The 17865-nt window shown below is 39.6% G+C and overlaps 3 protein-coding genes across 4 annotated transcripts in view; all 3 read left to right on the top strand.

Annotated features, from left to right (window-relative positions):
* The window catches only part of zcchc7 (zinc finger, CCHC domain containing 7), a 53535-nt gene extending 50155 nt beyond the window's left edge, over positions 1-3380 (top strand). For both annotated transcript variants that reach the window (XM_085409955.1, XM_085409956.1), the window contains one exon: positions 1450-3380. In XM_085409955.1, the coding sequence (XP_085266081.1) occupies positions 1450-2063 (614 nt within the window). In that variant the 3' untranslated portion in view covers positions 2064-3380. The remainder of the gene's footprint in view (positions 1-1449) is intronic.
* A 1802-nt stretch (positions 3381-5182) lies between these two features.
* pgm2 (phosphoglucomutase 2) lies at positions 5183-17039 on the top strand. Its single transcript, XM_085409954.1, has 13 exons — positions 5183-5417; positions 8057-8224; positions 8847-9038; positions 10750-10833; positions 10989-11182; positions 11355-11544; positions 12027-12124; positions 13387-13567; positions 13840-13933; positions 15347-15476; positions 15572-15764; positions 15982-16115; positions 16433-17039. Exons 1-13 carry the CDS (start codon positions 5343-5345, stop codon positions 16533-16535), a joined length of 1836 nt encoding a protein of 611 aa, XP_085266080.1. The 5' UTR covers positions 5183-5342; the 3' UTR covers positions 16536-17039.
* A 365-nt stretch (positions 17040-17404) lies between these two features.
* Positions 17405-17865, top strand: part of tbc1d1 (TBC1 (tre-2/USP6, BUB2, cdc16) domain family, member 1) — a 54054-nt gene continuing 53593 nt past the window's right edge. The window contains exon 1 of the mRNA XM_085409952.1: positions 17405-17558. The gene's annotated coding sequence lies outside the window, so the exon portion shown is untranslated. The remainder of the gene's footprint in view (positions 17559-17865) is intronic.

Genomic DNA, 17865 nt, shown 5'->3' with positions numbered 1-17865 from the left:
AAATATCTATCCTTTTTATGGCTGCAGCTATTATTCATTTTTAGGCCAACGCCTCTTAGTAGCGTGTCTTGGTCTAGGCGCAGTACTAAGCTTTCCTCCATGGGCTAAAATCCTTGGGCTATATGCTTAAAAGCCTGGTCTGTGCCAGGACACCAACTAATTTAAATAAACTCTACCAATTCTGCCAAGAAGAGCGGGCAAGTGTGCAGCCGGAATTATACCAGAAGCTTGCTGATGGCCACCAAAAGCATCTGAATGAAATTCAAAATTGTGCACTTGCTTCTTGTTTTTGTTTTTTAAGTCATTAAATGGTAAATGCCCTGTATTTGTATAGCGCTTTACTAGTCCCTAAGGACTCCAAAGCACTTCACACTACATTCAGTCATCCACCCATTCACACACCCATTCACACACGCATTCACACACTGGTGATGGCAAGCTACATTGTAGCCACAGCCACCCTGGGGCGCACTGACAGAGGCGAGGCTGCCGGACACTGGCGCCACTGGACCCTCTGACCACCACCAGTAGGCAACAGGTGAAGTGTCTTGCCCAAGGACACAACGACCGAGACTGTCCGAGCCAGGGCTCGAACCGGCAACCTTCCGATTACAAGACAAACTGCCAACATTTGAGCCACGATCGCCCCACAGCATTAGTGACCTATGCTGTGCAATCATTCCCCCCTGAAAAAAGAACTGTTCAAAGCAATAATTAAAAGCTGTTCAGCGTGTGAACCGTAGTGTTGCACAGTTGCATATGAGAAAACCGTGTTTGGAAAAAAACTAAACACAACATATCAGCAGAAACACCTCACACCATCTGTTAAGCACGTTGGTGGAGGCGTGAAAAATTGTGCTTGTTTTGCATCCACTGCAGTCTACTGTGAACTCCTCTGTATACCAAAGTATTGTAGAGGCTTGGCTGAAAACAGAACAGTGATTAAAGCACAGCAGGAAAATGAAGAGAATCAAGGTGATGCAGTGACTGAGTCAAAGTCCAAACCTCAGCCTGTGCCCGTGCTCAGCAATGATTTGGCGAAGAGAACTGTGCACAAACAAGTGCCTGCAGACTGAAGCAACATTGTAAAGAAGAGGGGGGGGGGGGGGGGGGAATTCCTCCACAATCATGTCAGATACTGACAAAGTCGTGCAAAAAAATTACTTTTGTCAACTTTTTGCTCCTAAAAATTGTTTCATAACCTATTCGGTCCTTGGGAGTACTTAGCTCTTCAGACTCTGCTTCAGCATTTTGGCGTCGCTTTGTTAAACAGATATTAGTCATGTGAGGTTGTAGTTAAATGCTGTTAAGGACCAAATTAATATTTTATGTCTTGGCACATAAGAGTTTTTATCCATCTGACTTTGTTTTTTCAATCATAAGAGAAAAAGATGAAAATCATCTAATCAAATCAGATCCAATTAATTATTTTTGTTTTTCTTTCCCCAGAACTGAAGAAAAATGGCGGTTTTCAATCTTTTTCTGAGGCCCTTCTCACACCAGGACCCCCAAAGAAGAAACAGAAGATCAGCTTTCATAAAACCAACCACCAGTCCTACCATACCCCTCGGCATACTCCTAACAACCACAATCCCAGGCCCAGCCATTTATTTTTTAATAATAATGACTTAAGTGCTGCAACACCCAAAACAAAAAAGTTTAATAAGTACAAACAACAGGAAAGCATAGGCAATGTTAAACCATGGAAACCTAAGAGACCTGTGCCCACCTCGAGAAACCCGCTGCCAGCCGCTAAACCAATTTTCGATGAAGCAGAAGACTTTCCCAGAGGGGGAGGGATGGGAGAGAAGAGGAAGAAGAGGAGAAAGAAGAAGAAAGTGAACCATGTCCCTTCAGCACAGCCAGGGGGACACACAGAGAAAAGATCTAATCCTCTCTTTGGCTCTGTTGGAGGAAAGGTGCATGGGCCTAAAGCAAAGCAAGAGAAGAGAAAAAAGAGGAAAAATCAAGCCCCCGCGACTGCTGACAAAAAAACTGGTGCGCAGATGTACCCTGCAGACGATAATCTGTTCTTCATTAAACAAAGAAAGGGCAGAAGATAGCATCGGTTTGTGTGAGGTTTCAATGTCAGAGTCTGTCAGGGCTCTGATCTCTAAAAGCAAAAGTTAAGACCGTGACTTTTAGGGGCGTGTCGCACGTTTCGTTAACTCAGGTCTCGACATAAATACCTGAAATTATTGTGGCTTTAAGGGCCTTCATGGGACCTTTTCACAAAATATTTTAACAACAGTCAAGAGTTAGGTGATGTGTATGATTTTTGGAAATATTAAAAGATGCTTCATTTAGTTGCTTCACCTCCAGGGTCCTGATTTTGTTCACAGTGGCTCGAAGTCACATTGTGATGCTTGAACAGAGCAGCATCTTTAATCTTGTTAATAACAGCTTAAAACGAGTCAGAACGCTGAAGCTGTTTATTTACTTTCCCCATGTGGTCAGTGTGAGAATACAGCTGTCCCCAGATTTAAACAGGAAGTGGCCCTTATGTTTGGAAATTGACTATGTATAAACAGCAGTTCACAATTTAGTTAGTCCAGTAAGTCACAGTTCTGTGGATTTTTAATGAAAAAGGATCATGGCCTGAAAGGAATCTGGATAATATTTGCGTAAAACCAAAAAGGTTTACTAAAACAGTTTCAGGAGTAATGGTGACTTAAAATTTATTTCTTCCCATTGGTTCCATCGTGTTGCAAAAGTCTCATTTTAAAAAAAGAAAATTAAAAATATTTGCAAGTTCAATAAGCTGATTTCCCTGTGCTTCTGCTTTGAAAGTAGTTTTTTAATGTTGCTGCTGCTCTTGGAACCAGAAGCCAGTGTATATTTAAACACGTGTTTGTGACTAATTTCATTTTCAATTTTAACTGAAGGGTAAACTGCTGCTCTTTTCTGTAACCAACCCATGCGCTTGTAATTTTTCTGTATTTATGAGCACTAATGCATCTGTTACGTACAGACTAATAGAGCAGTGATGAAAAATCAGCAGACGCCTATTTAACCGTGATCCTCTGTCATTTGATGTTGGAGAACTCTGTCAAACCTGAAAAAGATCGCTTCAGTCAGAACACAAGTATTTCTTGTATTTATTGAAGGTGATCACTTTCAGGAATGTTTTCTTGTAAGCGGACAAGTGGACTCAAACCACTGGTCCCAGATAACATGCATCACTAACATGTGGCCCCAACAGTGTTGATCATTTAAAATCAGTTGTATGCGTTCTTATTTGTTATTGTCGTAGCTAAATGAAACCCTGAAATAGGAAATCGTGTGAAGTGATCCCTTTGTAATATGACCACTGGTTATCCAAAGTGTCTGAGGAAAAATAAAACTTGAATCTCTTCTGTGATTGAGGAAGAAAGCTTGGATTGCTTCTGCGCTCGCAGTTCTTTTTTCTTATCTTCAGTGTCATTGTTATTCAATACAATTCATAGCACTTGGCTCGGGTTGATAAATGTCATAGTGGAGGTTGATGGATGAATTTTAATTTTCCCTATGCTGGGGAAAAATAATTTGTGATCTATAACAATGAGTCACAAACTATTTGTTAAAAACCCTAAGTGGCCTACTGTTGACATTTTGATTGAGGTCCAGTCTTTCCACAGACTGAGCAACAGTTTTTCTTTACTATTTATCTGCTGTGTAGCCTTGTGCTTTCATGATTTCATGTTTTCAGACGATCAGCTTGTCAATTTTATCTTTATTTTTGTGATTTATTAAAGGCACGAGGTAAAAGTACACTGAAGACTGTCAACTGCTGCAGAAGATAGCTATATGAAAGTGCCATTTTTGTACGTGAGAAGAGCAATGAACTTGGTGATAGATGCTTCCAGTATGCATTATGGAGCCTAGTGCTCTGTGAAGGGCGGTAAAGACCGGTGGATGCTGTCACTTCTCCTTAATTTGGCTTCAGTCAGTGAACCCAGACAAACTACAGAGACAGCTGATGGAGGGATTTGAATGTACTTGCCTGTGTTATCAGACATGAGAACTGAAAGATTAAAACTACACTCACACTGGGTCAGAGTGATCCAGACTTATTGTTCGAAACAAGTTAAACTCTTACACAGCTTTGATCTTTAATTGGCTCTTAAAAACATGCTTCCATTCCTCAGATGAATGAATCACAGTATAAAAACATTCACTGATAATCATCTTCATATTTCAATCTTTCAATTTATTTACTTTAAAGAGGATATACTTTATATCCTCTGCTGGTTTTTACTGACAGAACAGAAATGCTGATGAAGCTTTAAAAGGACACAGGGCTGCAAATGGAATTTTTTTTTTTTTATTTATTATTTCTGATCAAATAGTCTCATATGCCACAGGGCTCCTGTCCCACTCTTGGTGTCAAATAGGGGGAGGTCCAACAAAGGTCTGACACAGACTCTGATGGATACATCTGGCCCTTTTTATCTACTGTTCACTGAAGCCTCATCACAAATGTTCTACGTGGAAGGGTGGGTAGTAAGAAGCCATTCTTACGGAAATGTGGAGAAAGGATAAGGTATTCCAGATTATACAAACGTTTCACTGAAAATCAGTGGCAGCAGGTCACATGGGGTAGTAAGACAGAAATTTATTGTTTTAGTTCAAATCATTTCAGTATGTATGTAGGCAATCAGGAGAGAGTTGAAACAGTGAATGTCTACAGACATCTGTAAAACACCTTGGAGGCTCTGTCTTGATTTGGGGCTACATTTCAGCCAGTGGTGTTGGGGAACTTGTCAAAATGAATGGAATTATGAACACAGAGAGGTCCCTTCAGTTTTTCATCCACCATGCAAGATCATATGGAAAGCATCTGATTGGCAGCAGCTTCATTTTTCTGCATGACAATCACTGAATGTAGTAAAGGATTATCTACTTCCCATTTAAATTGTAAAAATGTAAATAAATGAGAGTGGGTTAAGACTTTTGCACATTACTTTAAATACTGGTACCGTGATTCCAGTGACTGCTGTAGTTGTGTAATTATGGTTTTTTTCCTCTAGGAAAACAAAGATTACGCTTTCTGTAACAGTTTTGAAACAATCTTTCAATTAATTTTCTCTGGTTAAAATCGATGACTGTATAACTGTTTTCTAGAGTCATTGGTTAAAATAGTCCATGAAGGCCTCGCGCTTGTTATTAACCACAGTTACGACAGCTTCTGAATGCAACACGCAGGAAGCTCGTGACGCAGAACGTCGCTCCGCCCGCAGCAGCAGGCAGTGGTGCTAACATCTTCAGTTTTTAGCCAGAAAAAGTTACTGAAGGAGCGCGTTGATCTCCCATGAGCATAGACACTGAGCTGGACAGACTGTTGACTCTGGCCAAGAAGAGAAATGGAGAACGGTACGTCCTCAACCGGTGACGCCCAGCTGGACCAGTCTATACGGCAGTGGCTGCAGTACGACAAGGTGAGCTGACAGCTAGCGTGCTAGCTCAGAGTGCTTCCGCTTTGCTGTAGTCATCAAACACATTCAGGGTTATCTTTGTACGAGCGATTTTATTTATTCTCGGGCGATACATGAAGATTCCAGTTAGTAACTTTGTGAGTTTAGTGGTGTCCTTGACTGGTCCTTTCATTTAAGCATGCATCAATGAACTTTTTGTGATAGTGCTCAATTTAGATTTTAATTTAAAGTTGTAAAAATCTGCTACTTGTTTACTATAATAAGTTGATATAAGTTTATATTGACTTGGGTTTTAATTTATCTGTATTTTCTGTTAAAGAAGTGCCCATTTCCCACGAATTACCTCAAATCAAGTATCTGCCATTGAATTACTAAATACATGATTATTATGCCTAAACCAAGAAGCGCAAAGAAGAACTGGATTCTTCTTTCTCTGTGAGAATTAGATGATAGCCTGTTAATAGTCTGGATAAGCATAACAGAAAGTAGATCTGATCTGTCATTTGAAAGCAGAATCTCATGTGTCTTAGATCTCGGCTTATAAAACACTGTAAAGGAGGATGTCCAGTTTCTTTAGCATTGTTTTGTCTCAAATCACCACGGACTTTCTGCTTGACCATCACCAATTTGCTAGAAGATTTTATGGTCTAATATTTGGACATATATAATGATCAGTGTGAAATTTCAGCTTCATATGTCGTTTACTTTTCAAGATGTATAGTTCTGAAAATTATCTCTTGATTCATTTCCACCATATCTTTTTTTTCACATTGCGAAATCTGAGGCCATGTTTGAGCATGAATCAGAAACTATTAAAGATAAAAGCCTGAAATTTTTCAAATTCTCACCTTAAAATGAACCAGGATGAGATGGATCAAAAAATGTCTGATTATGACTGGTTAAAGAATAAATAAACAAAGAAAGTAACCCGAATTATAAAGTCCAACATTTGAACATATAGTAATAATTGGAAAAGAAAACACACTGCAAAAAAGACAACTTTCTGAATGGGACATAGATGTATTTTACAAAAAATGCCAAATAAAACTTTGTCAACATGAAAAAATGCTGTTTTCATTCAACTTTAATCTGGATGGAGCAAATATGACAAATTTTTCTACAAAAGCAAAAATATAAGTAGGTCCTCTAATCCAAATAACGCAAAATTCTGGAGTTTAATGTACATTAAATTCTAATAATTTCACATCAATCATTACATGCGCCCAAATTTTAAACCATAAACTTTTCAGGGACGTCAGATGTGGACGAACAGAACATATTGTAGAAATTTGATGCTTTGAGATGAGAAAGACCCTTAAGCATTTTAGCTAGAAACCGTCATAATTCAAACTTTTTTTTTTTTTTTTTTTTTTTTTTTCTTAAATAATCTTTGTCAGCTATTTTACATCCAACCAACAAATCAAGTCAAAGAAGCCCTTGTTCACACAAAAATAGAAGAAGTCGTTCTCCGGGTTGCGTAACTCGTGACCACTCCACGAACACTGACCTGCCCTCCCCTACTAAATTAGTTTGAAGCTATTTTACTTCCAAGAACACGAGAGCTAAATTAAAGTCATCATAGAGCCCTTTTGACATTTCACCCTACAGAATTAATACTGATCTGCAAGGTTTTAACAATTACAGGTAGTTTTTCTCTACTTCTCCTCCTGTCTTACGTGTAAAATTAAACCAGTTGTGGATTTCATGGTAAACTGAACTGTGCCTACTTTATGAAGCCAGTCATCTGCTTGTGAGTGACCAGTGGTGTTCCCCAGGGCTCTGCTCTTAGACTTCTCTTATCTTAGACAGAGAAGTTTCCACTTGGGTTACGTATCCACAAACATTCATCACTGCAGGTTTGCTTTCTTTAAAACCAGAAGTCAACTTGTGCTTGTACTCAAGTGTCTGTTGTTACTGAGTCTTTTTCATTTTAATGATTATAAATCCATAACCCTCTGTTTGGTCCCCAAACGTTTGTCCAAATTTTGCAGGAGACTCTTCCTCCTGTCTGCAAGCATCAGTTGTTCCTAATATTATATTTATTTTTAATATTTACGTCATTATTTTTATAAATACTACAAAATAACAGAATTATTTAGTGGAAAATAATTTGAAATTATAAATCAGTAAAACAGAATATGACTCAGATTTTATAATAACCCAGTCAGCTGCTGGTCATACATTCTGGTATGTTGGTCATTACTGAAACAGAACCAGTCACATGGTCTTAACATGCTTACAACACAAATGTATAACCAAACTAACCCGGCTACTACCCGACTATCAGACCTACACAAACACAGTCATTCTTGGCCTTAAAGACATATGGGATGTCACAAATTAGGTCACACTGGAAAAAGACCCCAGATTCATTAGTCTTGAGATAATTGTGTTACAGCGGCTTCCTCAGGGGTCCACGTGGTCAGAAGTGCCGTCCTGTCTGGACGTTCTCATAGTAATTCCTAAGTAGACTGATTCTTACCCTCTAAACTTTCCTGTTGTCTATAGAAGCTTTTGTGTTGGGTTTTTTAATGCTAACTTTATCATCAAGTGACAACACTGTAGACAAGATTTTAAATCTTTAATTGTGTTCGTTTATTTATTTATTAATTTGTGGATAATAAAACATTTCCCTTCCCCAGAACCCCAAAACGAAATCCATGGTGCAGGATATGGTGAAAGAGGGAAACATGGAAGCTTTGAAGAAGTGTTTCTCCTCCAGGATGGAGTTTGGCACAGCAGGTCTGAGAGCAGCCATGGGGCCTGGCATATCCTGTATGAACGACCTCACTATTATTCAGACCACACAGGTGGGTCAATACTGCAGCTCAATACGTTTCAAGTCGCATGCAAAGTTGAATGTTTCCGTTTTTGATTTTTAGTCTTTGTTTTGTGAAGAAGTTGAGGAATGCGAAGTATTTTATTGTCACCCAAAACCCCCCAAAATCTGGTTCACACTTAATTTTATAGCTGAATTTAAGATCGTATAGATTGCTTTATAGCACTTCATAGTTTATTCCTGAGTTGCTGCCTGTGTGTGAGTCAGACCTTCCCCTTAGTTCTTTTCTGGCTCTAGAATAATGGAGATTGCTGTTTTTGCACTGAAGATCTGACACTGCAGGATCGTGAAACTATATATACAAGCAGTCCTTCAAATCACTGATTTGTATAAAAGCTAGCTCAGTTTTATGATGATTGCTTTTATTCATATTGTTCTGAATATATATCCAACTTCATGTTCTGTAATTATTATTTTGTGATTTTTATCTGATTCATTACATGATTGAAATTGTTATAATCCGGGTTAAAACCCATCCATAGTTTGTGCCTTTTTTGTGAGAGGTGCTGTGTGTATATATATTTATTTAAAGTTATTATCAACCATTCTCAAGACCTTTCTCTTGTATCTTCTAATCGTTTCCTCCCTGACAGGGTTTCTGTTGCTACCTGGAGCAGAGTATTGGGAACCTCAAAGAGCGAGGGGTGGTGATTGGGTACGACGCTCGCGCCCACCCTCCCAGCGGGGGCAGCAGCAAGCGTTTCGCCAGCTTGGCTGCGGCTGTATTCATCAGCCGAGGAGTCCCTGTCCACCTCTTCTCTGACATCACCCCCACGCCCTTTGTGGTAATCACTTGGTTTCCTGTGTTTTCATCACTTGGGTGTTTTTTTTTGGATGTTGCAACACGTATTCAACACAGTCAAAAAAAATTAAAGCAAATTCCAATTTAAAAAAAAAAATCCGCTCACTTTCCTTCAGTGTACAGTGCAACATGTTGCATAACACATGTAGCAGTCATCAGATTATGTTCACTTTGAAGAAAGAGGATCTGTGATTAGCAATTTAGGCTTTAGACATCAATACCACTTAAGTCTTGTTTGTATTTCCAGGTGATTATTCAATATATCTATTTATCCACTTATTTTATTCAGTTTTTGCTCAATTTTCCTGTTGCATTACTTATTTTCCTTGTGTAATAGTGAGAGCAGCACGCAATATTTATCTTGTTTTTATATTGCACTTTCCAAAGCCAAGCCGTAAAGTGCTAGTCCAACACGTGAAAAAAATAAAATACATAGAACAACAGGTTTCAACAGGTGATTTTAAAAAGCCAGCAGATAAAAATAACTTTTAAGAGAAGATTTTAAAGACTGCCTACCTCAGATGTTCAGTCAGGGAATTCTGTATGGCTTAAGAAACAAGCATAAAATGTTTCAATCACTTCTAAAGCTATGAAGTCGTCAGTGAAGAGCTGCAAAGGCTGCTGTAATGCTCCCTCTGCTTCAGCTACGTGTTAGAAGCCTAGCAGCTGCATTTTCATTTAATAGTAGCCTGTTTATGTTACGCTGGTGTAAGTAGTCAACTCTGGAAGAAATAAAAGCAGGACCTTGTTAAGTCATGCTGAGATAGGAGTGAATGGATTTTAGGTGTCTGTCTAAGCTGGATGAAACAGGACTCCATGAAATTTTAGACACTGTGCATCAAAAGATGTCAGATTCAAAGATTAGCCCTGGGTATGAGCCTACTTAGACCAGAGGAAAGATCCACAATCATTCAGCCTTAGTGAAAATGTAGACTATATCTCTGCAGGATTTGCCCAAAGGCCAGCATGCAAACACACAGCAGTGGTTTAGGCCCGTTCTCAGTAGGCATTCATCGATAAGTCAACCAAATATTAGTATTAGCCAATATCTGCCTTTTTCTACTGGCAATCGTGGCTCAAGAGTTGGGAGTTCGCCTTTTAATCTGAAGGTTGCCGGTTCGAGCCCCGGTTTGGACAGTCTCGGTTGTTGTGTCCTTGGGCAAGACACTTCACCCGTTGCCTACTGGTTGCCTACTGGTGGTGGTCAGTGGCGCCAGTTTCCGGCAGCCTCGCCCCAGAATTTCATAAAAGCGTATTCCTCGTTCTCACTTTTTCATCCTGATTTTATCTTTCACTGCAGTTTTGTGGGAAAGAAAATCTTTGTGTAGCACAGTTTTGTTGTGAGTCTTCAGACAAAAGGAAAACGAGGGAAAACGTCTGCTGCTCAAATTCACCTGATGTTCTCCCAAAGTAATTAAAAAAAAAAAAAATTATATTGACATTTTCCTTAAGTGCACCTTGATCACGAGTAATTGCCTCCATGATGGCGTTATAGCAGAAAACATTTTAACCATTTGGCTCTCAGTAGAAATGAATCCAATCCCTCATAGTAACCAACTATAACATTGTTTTATTAGTAACATTTTCAAATAGGCTTTCTTTGTATTTCTTAACTTTTTTTTGCTTCTGCATGGTGTTCTTAAAATATTTATCATATATGAGGTACTATTGTCTTTCTCTCATTCTCATTGTAGCCTTTCACAGTTTCCCACCTGGGTCTGTGTGCTGGTATCATGGTGACGGCCTCTCACAACCCCAAACAAGACAATGGCTACAAGGTAAGACCTCATCATTGCCTTGTCTTTCTTCCTTAAATGCATCAATAGCTTACTGATAGTTTTATTTATAATCTCTGCTAATTTAAAAATTACAAAGTTCCAATTTCTTTCCCATAAATTTCTGAAACATTTAGTTTTTTCTGGTTTTGTCCTAGGTGTACTGGGAGAACGGTGCCCAGATTGTGACTCCTCATGACAAAGGTATATCTAAAGCCATTGTGGAAAACCTGGAGCCTTGGCCTGAGTCGTGGAACACGGAGGAGGCTCTGAAGAGCACTTTGCTCAAAGACCCCTATCAGGATATTAACACAGAATACTTCAAAGCCATCCAGAAACACTGCCATCACAGGTGCTGCATAGATACACAACTTGCTGAGCAGCATGTACCATTTAAAACATGCTAGCGATTCTACTGTGTAATGTTTTAAATGCATAAGCTGCCATGTAGGCCGTACAAGTACATGATGCTTCGAGGTAAAAACTGTGGATATTCATAAATCATGTTTTGACTTTTTTTGCAGGGAAATAAACAAGAAGTCAGAGGTGAAAATTGTGCATACATCTGTGCACGGTGTTGGTCACACGTTCGTCCAGTCAGCATTCAAGGCTTTCGATCTTCGTCCTCCGTACGCAGTGGAGGAACAGAAGGATCCAGACCCCGAATTTCCCACCGTTAAATATCCTAATCCTGAAGAGGGAGAGGGAGTCCTGGTGCGTAGTCAACATTTGTCACACCCAATCATATGTACAGTTGCGTCCGTAGGTTTTTGGACAGTGACACAGTTTTAATGTTCACGATCATGGTGGATTTTAAATCAGATCATCAAGATGTGATTGAAGTACAGACGGGGAGTCTCAGTTCAAGGGTTTTTACAAAAGTATCGCATTACTGTTTAGGAATGACAGAATAGCCCTGTACACTTAAGAGTTCATCCTGCGCCTGTTTCACTTTGTTTGACGATGACACACCTTCCTCTTTGAGAGTATTCTTGACATTTTGTGAAGTTGTTTTTCTTAACTAAGGAAATAATTTTGTAATCATGCACTTATTCTTCTTGTATTGAGATTTCCAGTGTACAGAAACCAAAATGAAAGTACAACAAATGTTTCACTGCCCTAAAACATATACAGCTGACTGTAGTAGATGACTGGTTTTGGTTGATTGTGTAACAAGTGATTGGTTGTTCTTGCAGACATTGTCATTTGCACTGGCAGAGAAGGAGGGGGCCTCTGTGGTGCTGGCGAATGACCCTGATGCAGATCGACTGGCCATTGCTGAGAAGCAGGAGAGGTGTGTTTGTGTGCATATACAGCTTTAATAGTGTTTGCAGCAGAGTTTGACACAAACTCATTGGGCAGGTTTATTAGGGTTGAATGAATAAAAATTATGGTGACCCACACATTTTAGAGCTACTCAGGACCTCCAGCTGCTCAGTTCCGGGTCTTCTTTGTCATTGTTTTACATGATGATTTCATCTTTTCAGTTGGTGAATGATCAGACCACTCTGCACCCAGACTCTTGTAATAAATGCAGTGTGTAGTTCGGCATCATCTTGCTGAAATATGCAAGGCCTTCCCTGGAAAAGATGTCTAGATAAGAGCATGTGCTACTCTAAAACCTGTATATACCTTTTAGCATTGATCATGCCTTTCCAGATATGCAAGGCACCAATTCAGAGATCAGAATCAGAATCAGAATCAGAATACTTTATTGATCCCTGGGGGAAATTATTTTTTGTTACAGTGCTCCATTTTAAACCAACATTAAGACAAGACAGACAATACGCTAACTAAGAATAGTACAATATATACATATATATACATACATACATACATACATACATACATACATACATACATAAGTCACTTATAAATAAAGATGCAGCCTTTTGAACTGACTGCTGATAACATGCCGGATGGTCCCTTTCCTCTTTAGGCTAGAGAACAAAATGTCCATTTTTTTTTCCAGAAATAATTTAAAACTTCTATTAATCTGACCGTGGATCAGCCTTTCTGGATCTTCTTCATATGTAGCTTCTCCTGATTAAGCTTTAACCTGAATTTGTAGACGGCGAGGTGAACAGAAGGGGGTTTCTGAGCCCACGCAATAATTTCCATGACAGATTCATGCATGTTTTTAATGCAGTTCTGCCTGAGACCCACTGAAGATCACAGGCATCCAATACTGACTTTTGGCCTTTTTCACGCGCACATAGAGATTTTTCCAGATTCTCATAATCTTTTGATGACATTATGTGTTGCAGATGAGAAGATGTTAAAAGTCTTCACAATTGTTTCATTGAGGAAGATTTTCGCAGTTTGTAAATGCAGCTTTTTGCAATTTGGTGAATCTCTGTCCATCTTTACTTGTACGAAACTCTGCCCTCTCTAAGATCTTCTTTTTATACCAACTTATGTGACTGACCTGCTGCAATGTAACAGTTTAAACATTGCATATTACAGAATGCTTTGATGATCACAGATCGATGACCCTCTGCATAAGGTAGGTTAGCTTGCCTTCACTTCCATAACCTCTGTCTGTGTCTGTGTTAGTGGACGGTGGCGTGTGTTCAGTGGTAATGAGCTGGGAGCATTGCTTGGCTGGTGGCTATTTCGCTGCTGGAGGGAGCAAAACTCCGACGCTGCTGCTGTGAAAAACCTCTACATGCTGTCGAGCACAGTCTCATCCAAAATACTGCGCGCCATTGCCCTGAAGGAGGGATTCCACTTTGAGGTAACAAAGTTGTTTTTAAAATAAGATCAGTTAAATTTCCCCATGCATCAAAAGATTCTGTAAGATGGGCCTAACTGGAGAGGAGTGCTTGTATGGAATTCCTGCTAGTAATCGTATTTAGAAGAAACTGAGATAAATTTTAAAAAAAAGGGCTATGAGACTATTTAACAATACTGTTTTAGGTTTCACCACCGCACGTGTTTCAGATTGAATGTTTCAAACCATTCTCCGTGGTTACTGTTAACCAAATTTCTTACATAATGTTTGGACAGGAAACACTAACAGGGTTCAAGTGGATGGGTAACAGAGCCAGAGACCTTTTGGACCAGGACAAGACCGTGCTGTTTGCCTTTGAAGAGGCCATAGGTATTATCACACGCAGCACACACACGAATGACTGTTTTCAAACTGAGACCAGTCCTGATTCATGCTTTGTGGCTAATGCACACAATGATCTCCACAGTGTCACAAGCTGAGTTAATTTTAACTGCCTAAAAGTATTCAAGTAACATAAATTTGTGTGGGATCAGTTGATGACAACAACATTTTTCTGTTTGAGTTTTTGGGAGCTCACAAGATCTAAACTAAAGTTTAAACTCAACCTAAATCTAAACCTTTCAAAAACTTGCTTGAGGATTAAAAAATAGCCTTAAAGTGATGGCAGTAATGAAACTGAAATGTGTAGTCACCTGTTGGTGAACTAAACTAGATATATAAAGTGCACAGTGACATGGAAAAGTAAAGTTACTATGAACGGTTAAGTGAGAGGTGTGTGAGCTGATCGCTGAAAGACATGAAGTTAATTTTTAACTTCTTTTGGGCCTTTCAGCTTCAGAGACCTTTATCCACAAACGTCTTCTGCTGTGGCAGCTGTCAGCAGCCACGGCTTCTCTAAACAGCTACCTGTGTCTATGAAAGTAAAGAAAGCTGGTTCCTCATCTCATAGTTTAATCAAGAAGTGGCAGTTAACAGGAACAGAGGAGGTTAAGTTGAGATCTGTAAGACCAAAAAAGGGAGAATTGCTTGTAGGTTTGCTAAGAAGACCAAGGACAACCCCTGTTTAACTGCAAAAGACCTTCAGAATGAGTCACCAGCAGTGCACTGAGGACTAAACAAATATGACCTTTATGGAAGTGGATGAGCTTTTTGGCTGTAGTTGTTTCCACTTGCAAAGCTGAAAGTATTTGAGTGGGAGAGGGAACAATAGATCCAGTTTAATATCAGCGAATAATTCTGGAAGCAAAGGTCACACCATTTCATCTCTGACAAGGAAAGTATCACAAACTCACCTCAGACTTCACAGTGGACTAATTCAAGAGGTGCAAGATGATGCAGAGCTCTCACAGTCCCCTGAACTAAACACCACTGAAAACTGTGACCAAAGGTTGCATCATTACTGTGAATAGAAGTGCTTCACTTTCTTTGTGCCGTCCTGAAGTATACTTGCAAAATATGAGTCATCAAAATTAAACATGTAAAAACATCAGATTCATGTGATGTGATCTCAGTCTTGATTATTAAAAGGTTTGAGCCGTGCTGACAGTCAAACACAAAGGCTGAGTTAAAAATAAAAGTTGTTTGGGGTCAATACGATTGTTAGTAAGTCCAACACACACATACAACATAACAGCATAGTTTCCAGCATTCCTATATAATAAGATTATGATACTATAATTGGAATCTCATTCCTTTGGATACACTGCTACTAAAAGAAGTGGCAGCTGACTACAGCAGCTGGAGGTTTATATAGTCTAAGTGAACTCTGTGTGTGTGTTGCAGGGTATATGTGTAGTCCCTCTGTATTGGACAAGGATGGAGTGAGCGCTGCAGCCATAGCAGGAGAGATGATTTCCTTCCTGGCGACTAAAAAAATCAGTCTTTCTCAGCAGCTCACTACAATCTATGAAGAGTAAGATGCACACACTTGCGTACATTTCACCTTAAACTTTGAATAACCTAAAACTGCAGGCTCTAGCTCTGTCTTTGATTATTTCTTATCATCAGGTATGGCTACCACATCAGCAAGAACTCTTACTTTATCTGCCATGACCAGGAAGTGATCCGCAGTCTGTTTGAGCGTCTGCGCAACTATGGTGGCACAAAAGACTCGTATCCCACCGAATGTGGTCGTTTTGCCATCGACGCTGTGCGAGACCTGACCACCGGATACGATAGCAACCAACCCGATAAAAAAGCTGTAAGGGCACAAACTTCACACCTGCAGTTCATACACTGAGAGCATAACAAACCTCTTAATTACACATTATAATTGTGTAAGAGTTTCCTTTTAAAACAGTTGTTAGTTTTAAACTGCAGAAGTTTTGTGTTTTTAATTTTGCTCGTCTTTCCAGTTTTATTTATTTTAGTGTATCTCTCCCTCTGTCCATCTAACACTCCTTCCTCTCCTCTCTCAGGTTCTTCCCACGTCTAGCTCCAGTCAGATGATCACCTTTACCTTCTCTAATGGGGGTGTGGCCACCATGAGGACCAGCGGCACAGAACCAAAAATCAAATACTACACTGAACTCTGTGCTCCTCCTGGTAACAGGTAGGTTACTTTAGAGGCAAAGCTAATATAAGCAAACTATAGAACTGTTAAATTTTTCTACACCCTGCAAAATGGCTTTATACATCTTCTTTTGTCTGATATCAGCCCAAATCCTGAAGGAATTTAATGATGGGCAAAAACGTTTTTTTGGGGTTTTTTTTTTTTTTTTTTTTTTTTGTAGGAATAAATAGTTGTTTTATTTTCTCTGAAGATAAAGAAACTCCACAGTTTGAAATGTCATAACTGAACAGTGCAACTCTAGTAATCCCTCATAAATGTCAACGGGTTTTTTGTTTTTGTTTTTTTGTCTCTAACAGTGATGTGCCGCACCTGAAGAAGGAACTGGATGACTTGGTTGATGCCATCATTGAAAACTTTTTCGAGCCAGATAAGAATAAGCTGCAGCCAAAGCCACAGTAGCTCAGATGGGTCTGTAACAACAAGCAGGACAAGCTGGGCTTAATATCTCTGACCAGCATGCCACGTGTTGTCTGAATTCTCCAGACGAGATTCTTTTTAATTCTGGCTTTACATCAATTCATAAACGTGTTAGTGACAAGTTAACCATGTGGCTCTTTTACAATTTGGAGAAATCATGTTGTTGTTGATGATAATTAGTCATTTTAAAATGATCTCAAGGGTCATGTGTTCCTATATTTTCAGTAGTCAAAATGTTTCACAGCTTCATGTTTTTGTTTTTTAAAATTCAGTTTACCTCAATGCCGGAGATCTTAAAGCGCACAAGTCCAACCATCTTACACCCACAGCCATTCCTGTTTTCACACTATTATGCGTTCTGTATTTCCTGTTTTGATGACATGCATTCCACAGTGTGCTTCAGCATCATTTGCTTTGCTGCTAATGTCAAGAATTAGAGGAGTGTGTAAATGAGAACATTAAAAGTTTATAGCGCCATCAAGTGGAGACACCGACTCCTCGTTTCTTCATACTGTATGTTGTTAGAAGTGTTAGAAGTCAGAGGTTTTTTGTTGTTGTTTTAACTTATTTTCAGTTTAAATTCATTTGATGGAGAATAAATAATGTGCGTGTTCCGGTATTCTTCATGCTGAAAAATACAACTTTACTAAATAAAGATTCTGACTGTACATGTGGAGGTAAACGTGAAGTAACAAAAAAAAAAACACAAAAAACGAGGGGACACACTATCGATCTGTTTTGTGAGTTCCACGACGCGCACATTTGTCGCCCCTGCATCCTTCGCCAGCGCGCACACTCAGCATGCACTTGTCATGCCCCATCTGAGTACAGAGGCGAGGAGGACGGTAGGATTTGGTCTATCTATATTTAACTCGAGCTGAAGACGGCTCGAGCTGTGTAAAGGGCTCTCTCTCGTTCCTCTGTAGGCAGTTACTCTTACACCATAAGATTTCTCTCGGTGGTGGTTCTGCCGCTAGCCACGACAGACCGGCGTGACCGGGGCAGGTAAGGAAGGAGGAGAAGATGAAAATGTTAAACTGATTAAAACCGGACGTTGTGCGCGTTGGGAATCTCGGGGTAAACAATATTTGGTGCGGGGAGCAAATCGCGCAAACCCCCGTGCGTAAAAATAAACGGCTACGTGCGTAAAATGACCAAAACCCCGTTACGATCCGTTGTTTGCCGCCCGCTCCTTGTATAAAAAATAGCTTTCACTTCCGCGTGATGCTCTCGAGCAGCATACAGATCTTGAACGTAGCACCGCTGATGAAGTTAACGATTTATTTATATTAAGGCAGGTATGAAAACGTTT

The sequence above is a fragment of the Rhamphochromis longiceps genome, linkage group LG6, assembly GCF_057381845.1.
Source record: "Rhamphochromis longiceps isolate RC_006_pf linkage group LG6, R_longiceps_female_GT1.1, whole genome shotgun sequence".
NCBI classification, from domain to species: domain Eukaryota; kingdom Metazoa; phylum Chordata; class Actinopteri; order Cichliformes; family Cichlidae; genus Rhamphochromis; species Rhamphochromis longiceps.
This window is presented reverse-complemented; position numbering and strand designations above follow the sequence as displayed.

Bases quoted from the DNA above. Each gene is read 5' to 3' on its own strand.
- pgm2 (XM_085409954.1), top strand. From the start codon at position 5,343: ATGGAGAACGGTACGTCCTCAACCGGTGACGCCCAGCTGGACCAGTCT. The intron at 13,934-15,346 runs GTATTATCACAC...TGTGTGTTGCAG, and splicing joins TGCCTTTGAAGAGGCCATAG to GGTATATGTGTAGTCCCTCT. The intron at 15,477-15,571 runs GTAAGATGCACA...TCTTATCATCAG, and splicing joins CTCACTACAATCTATGAAGA to GTATGGCTACCACATCAGCA.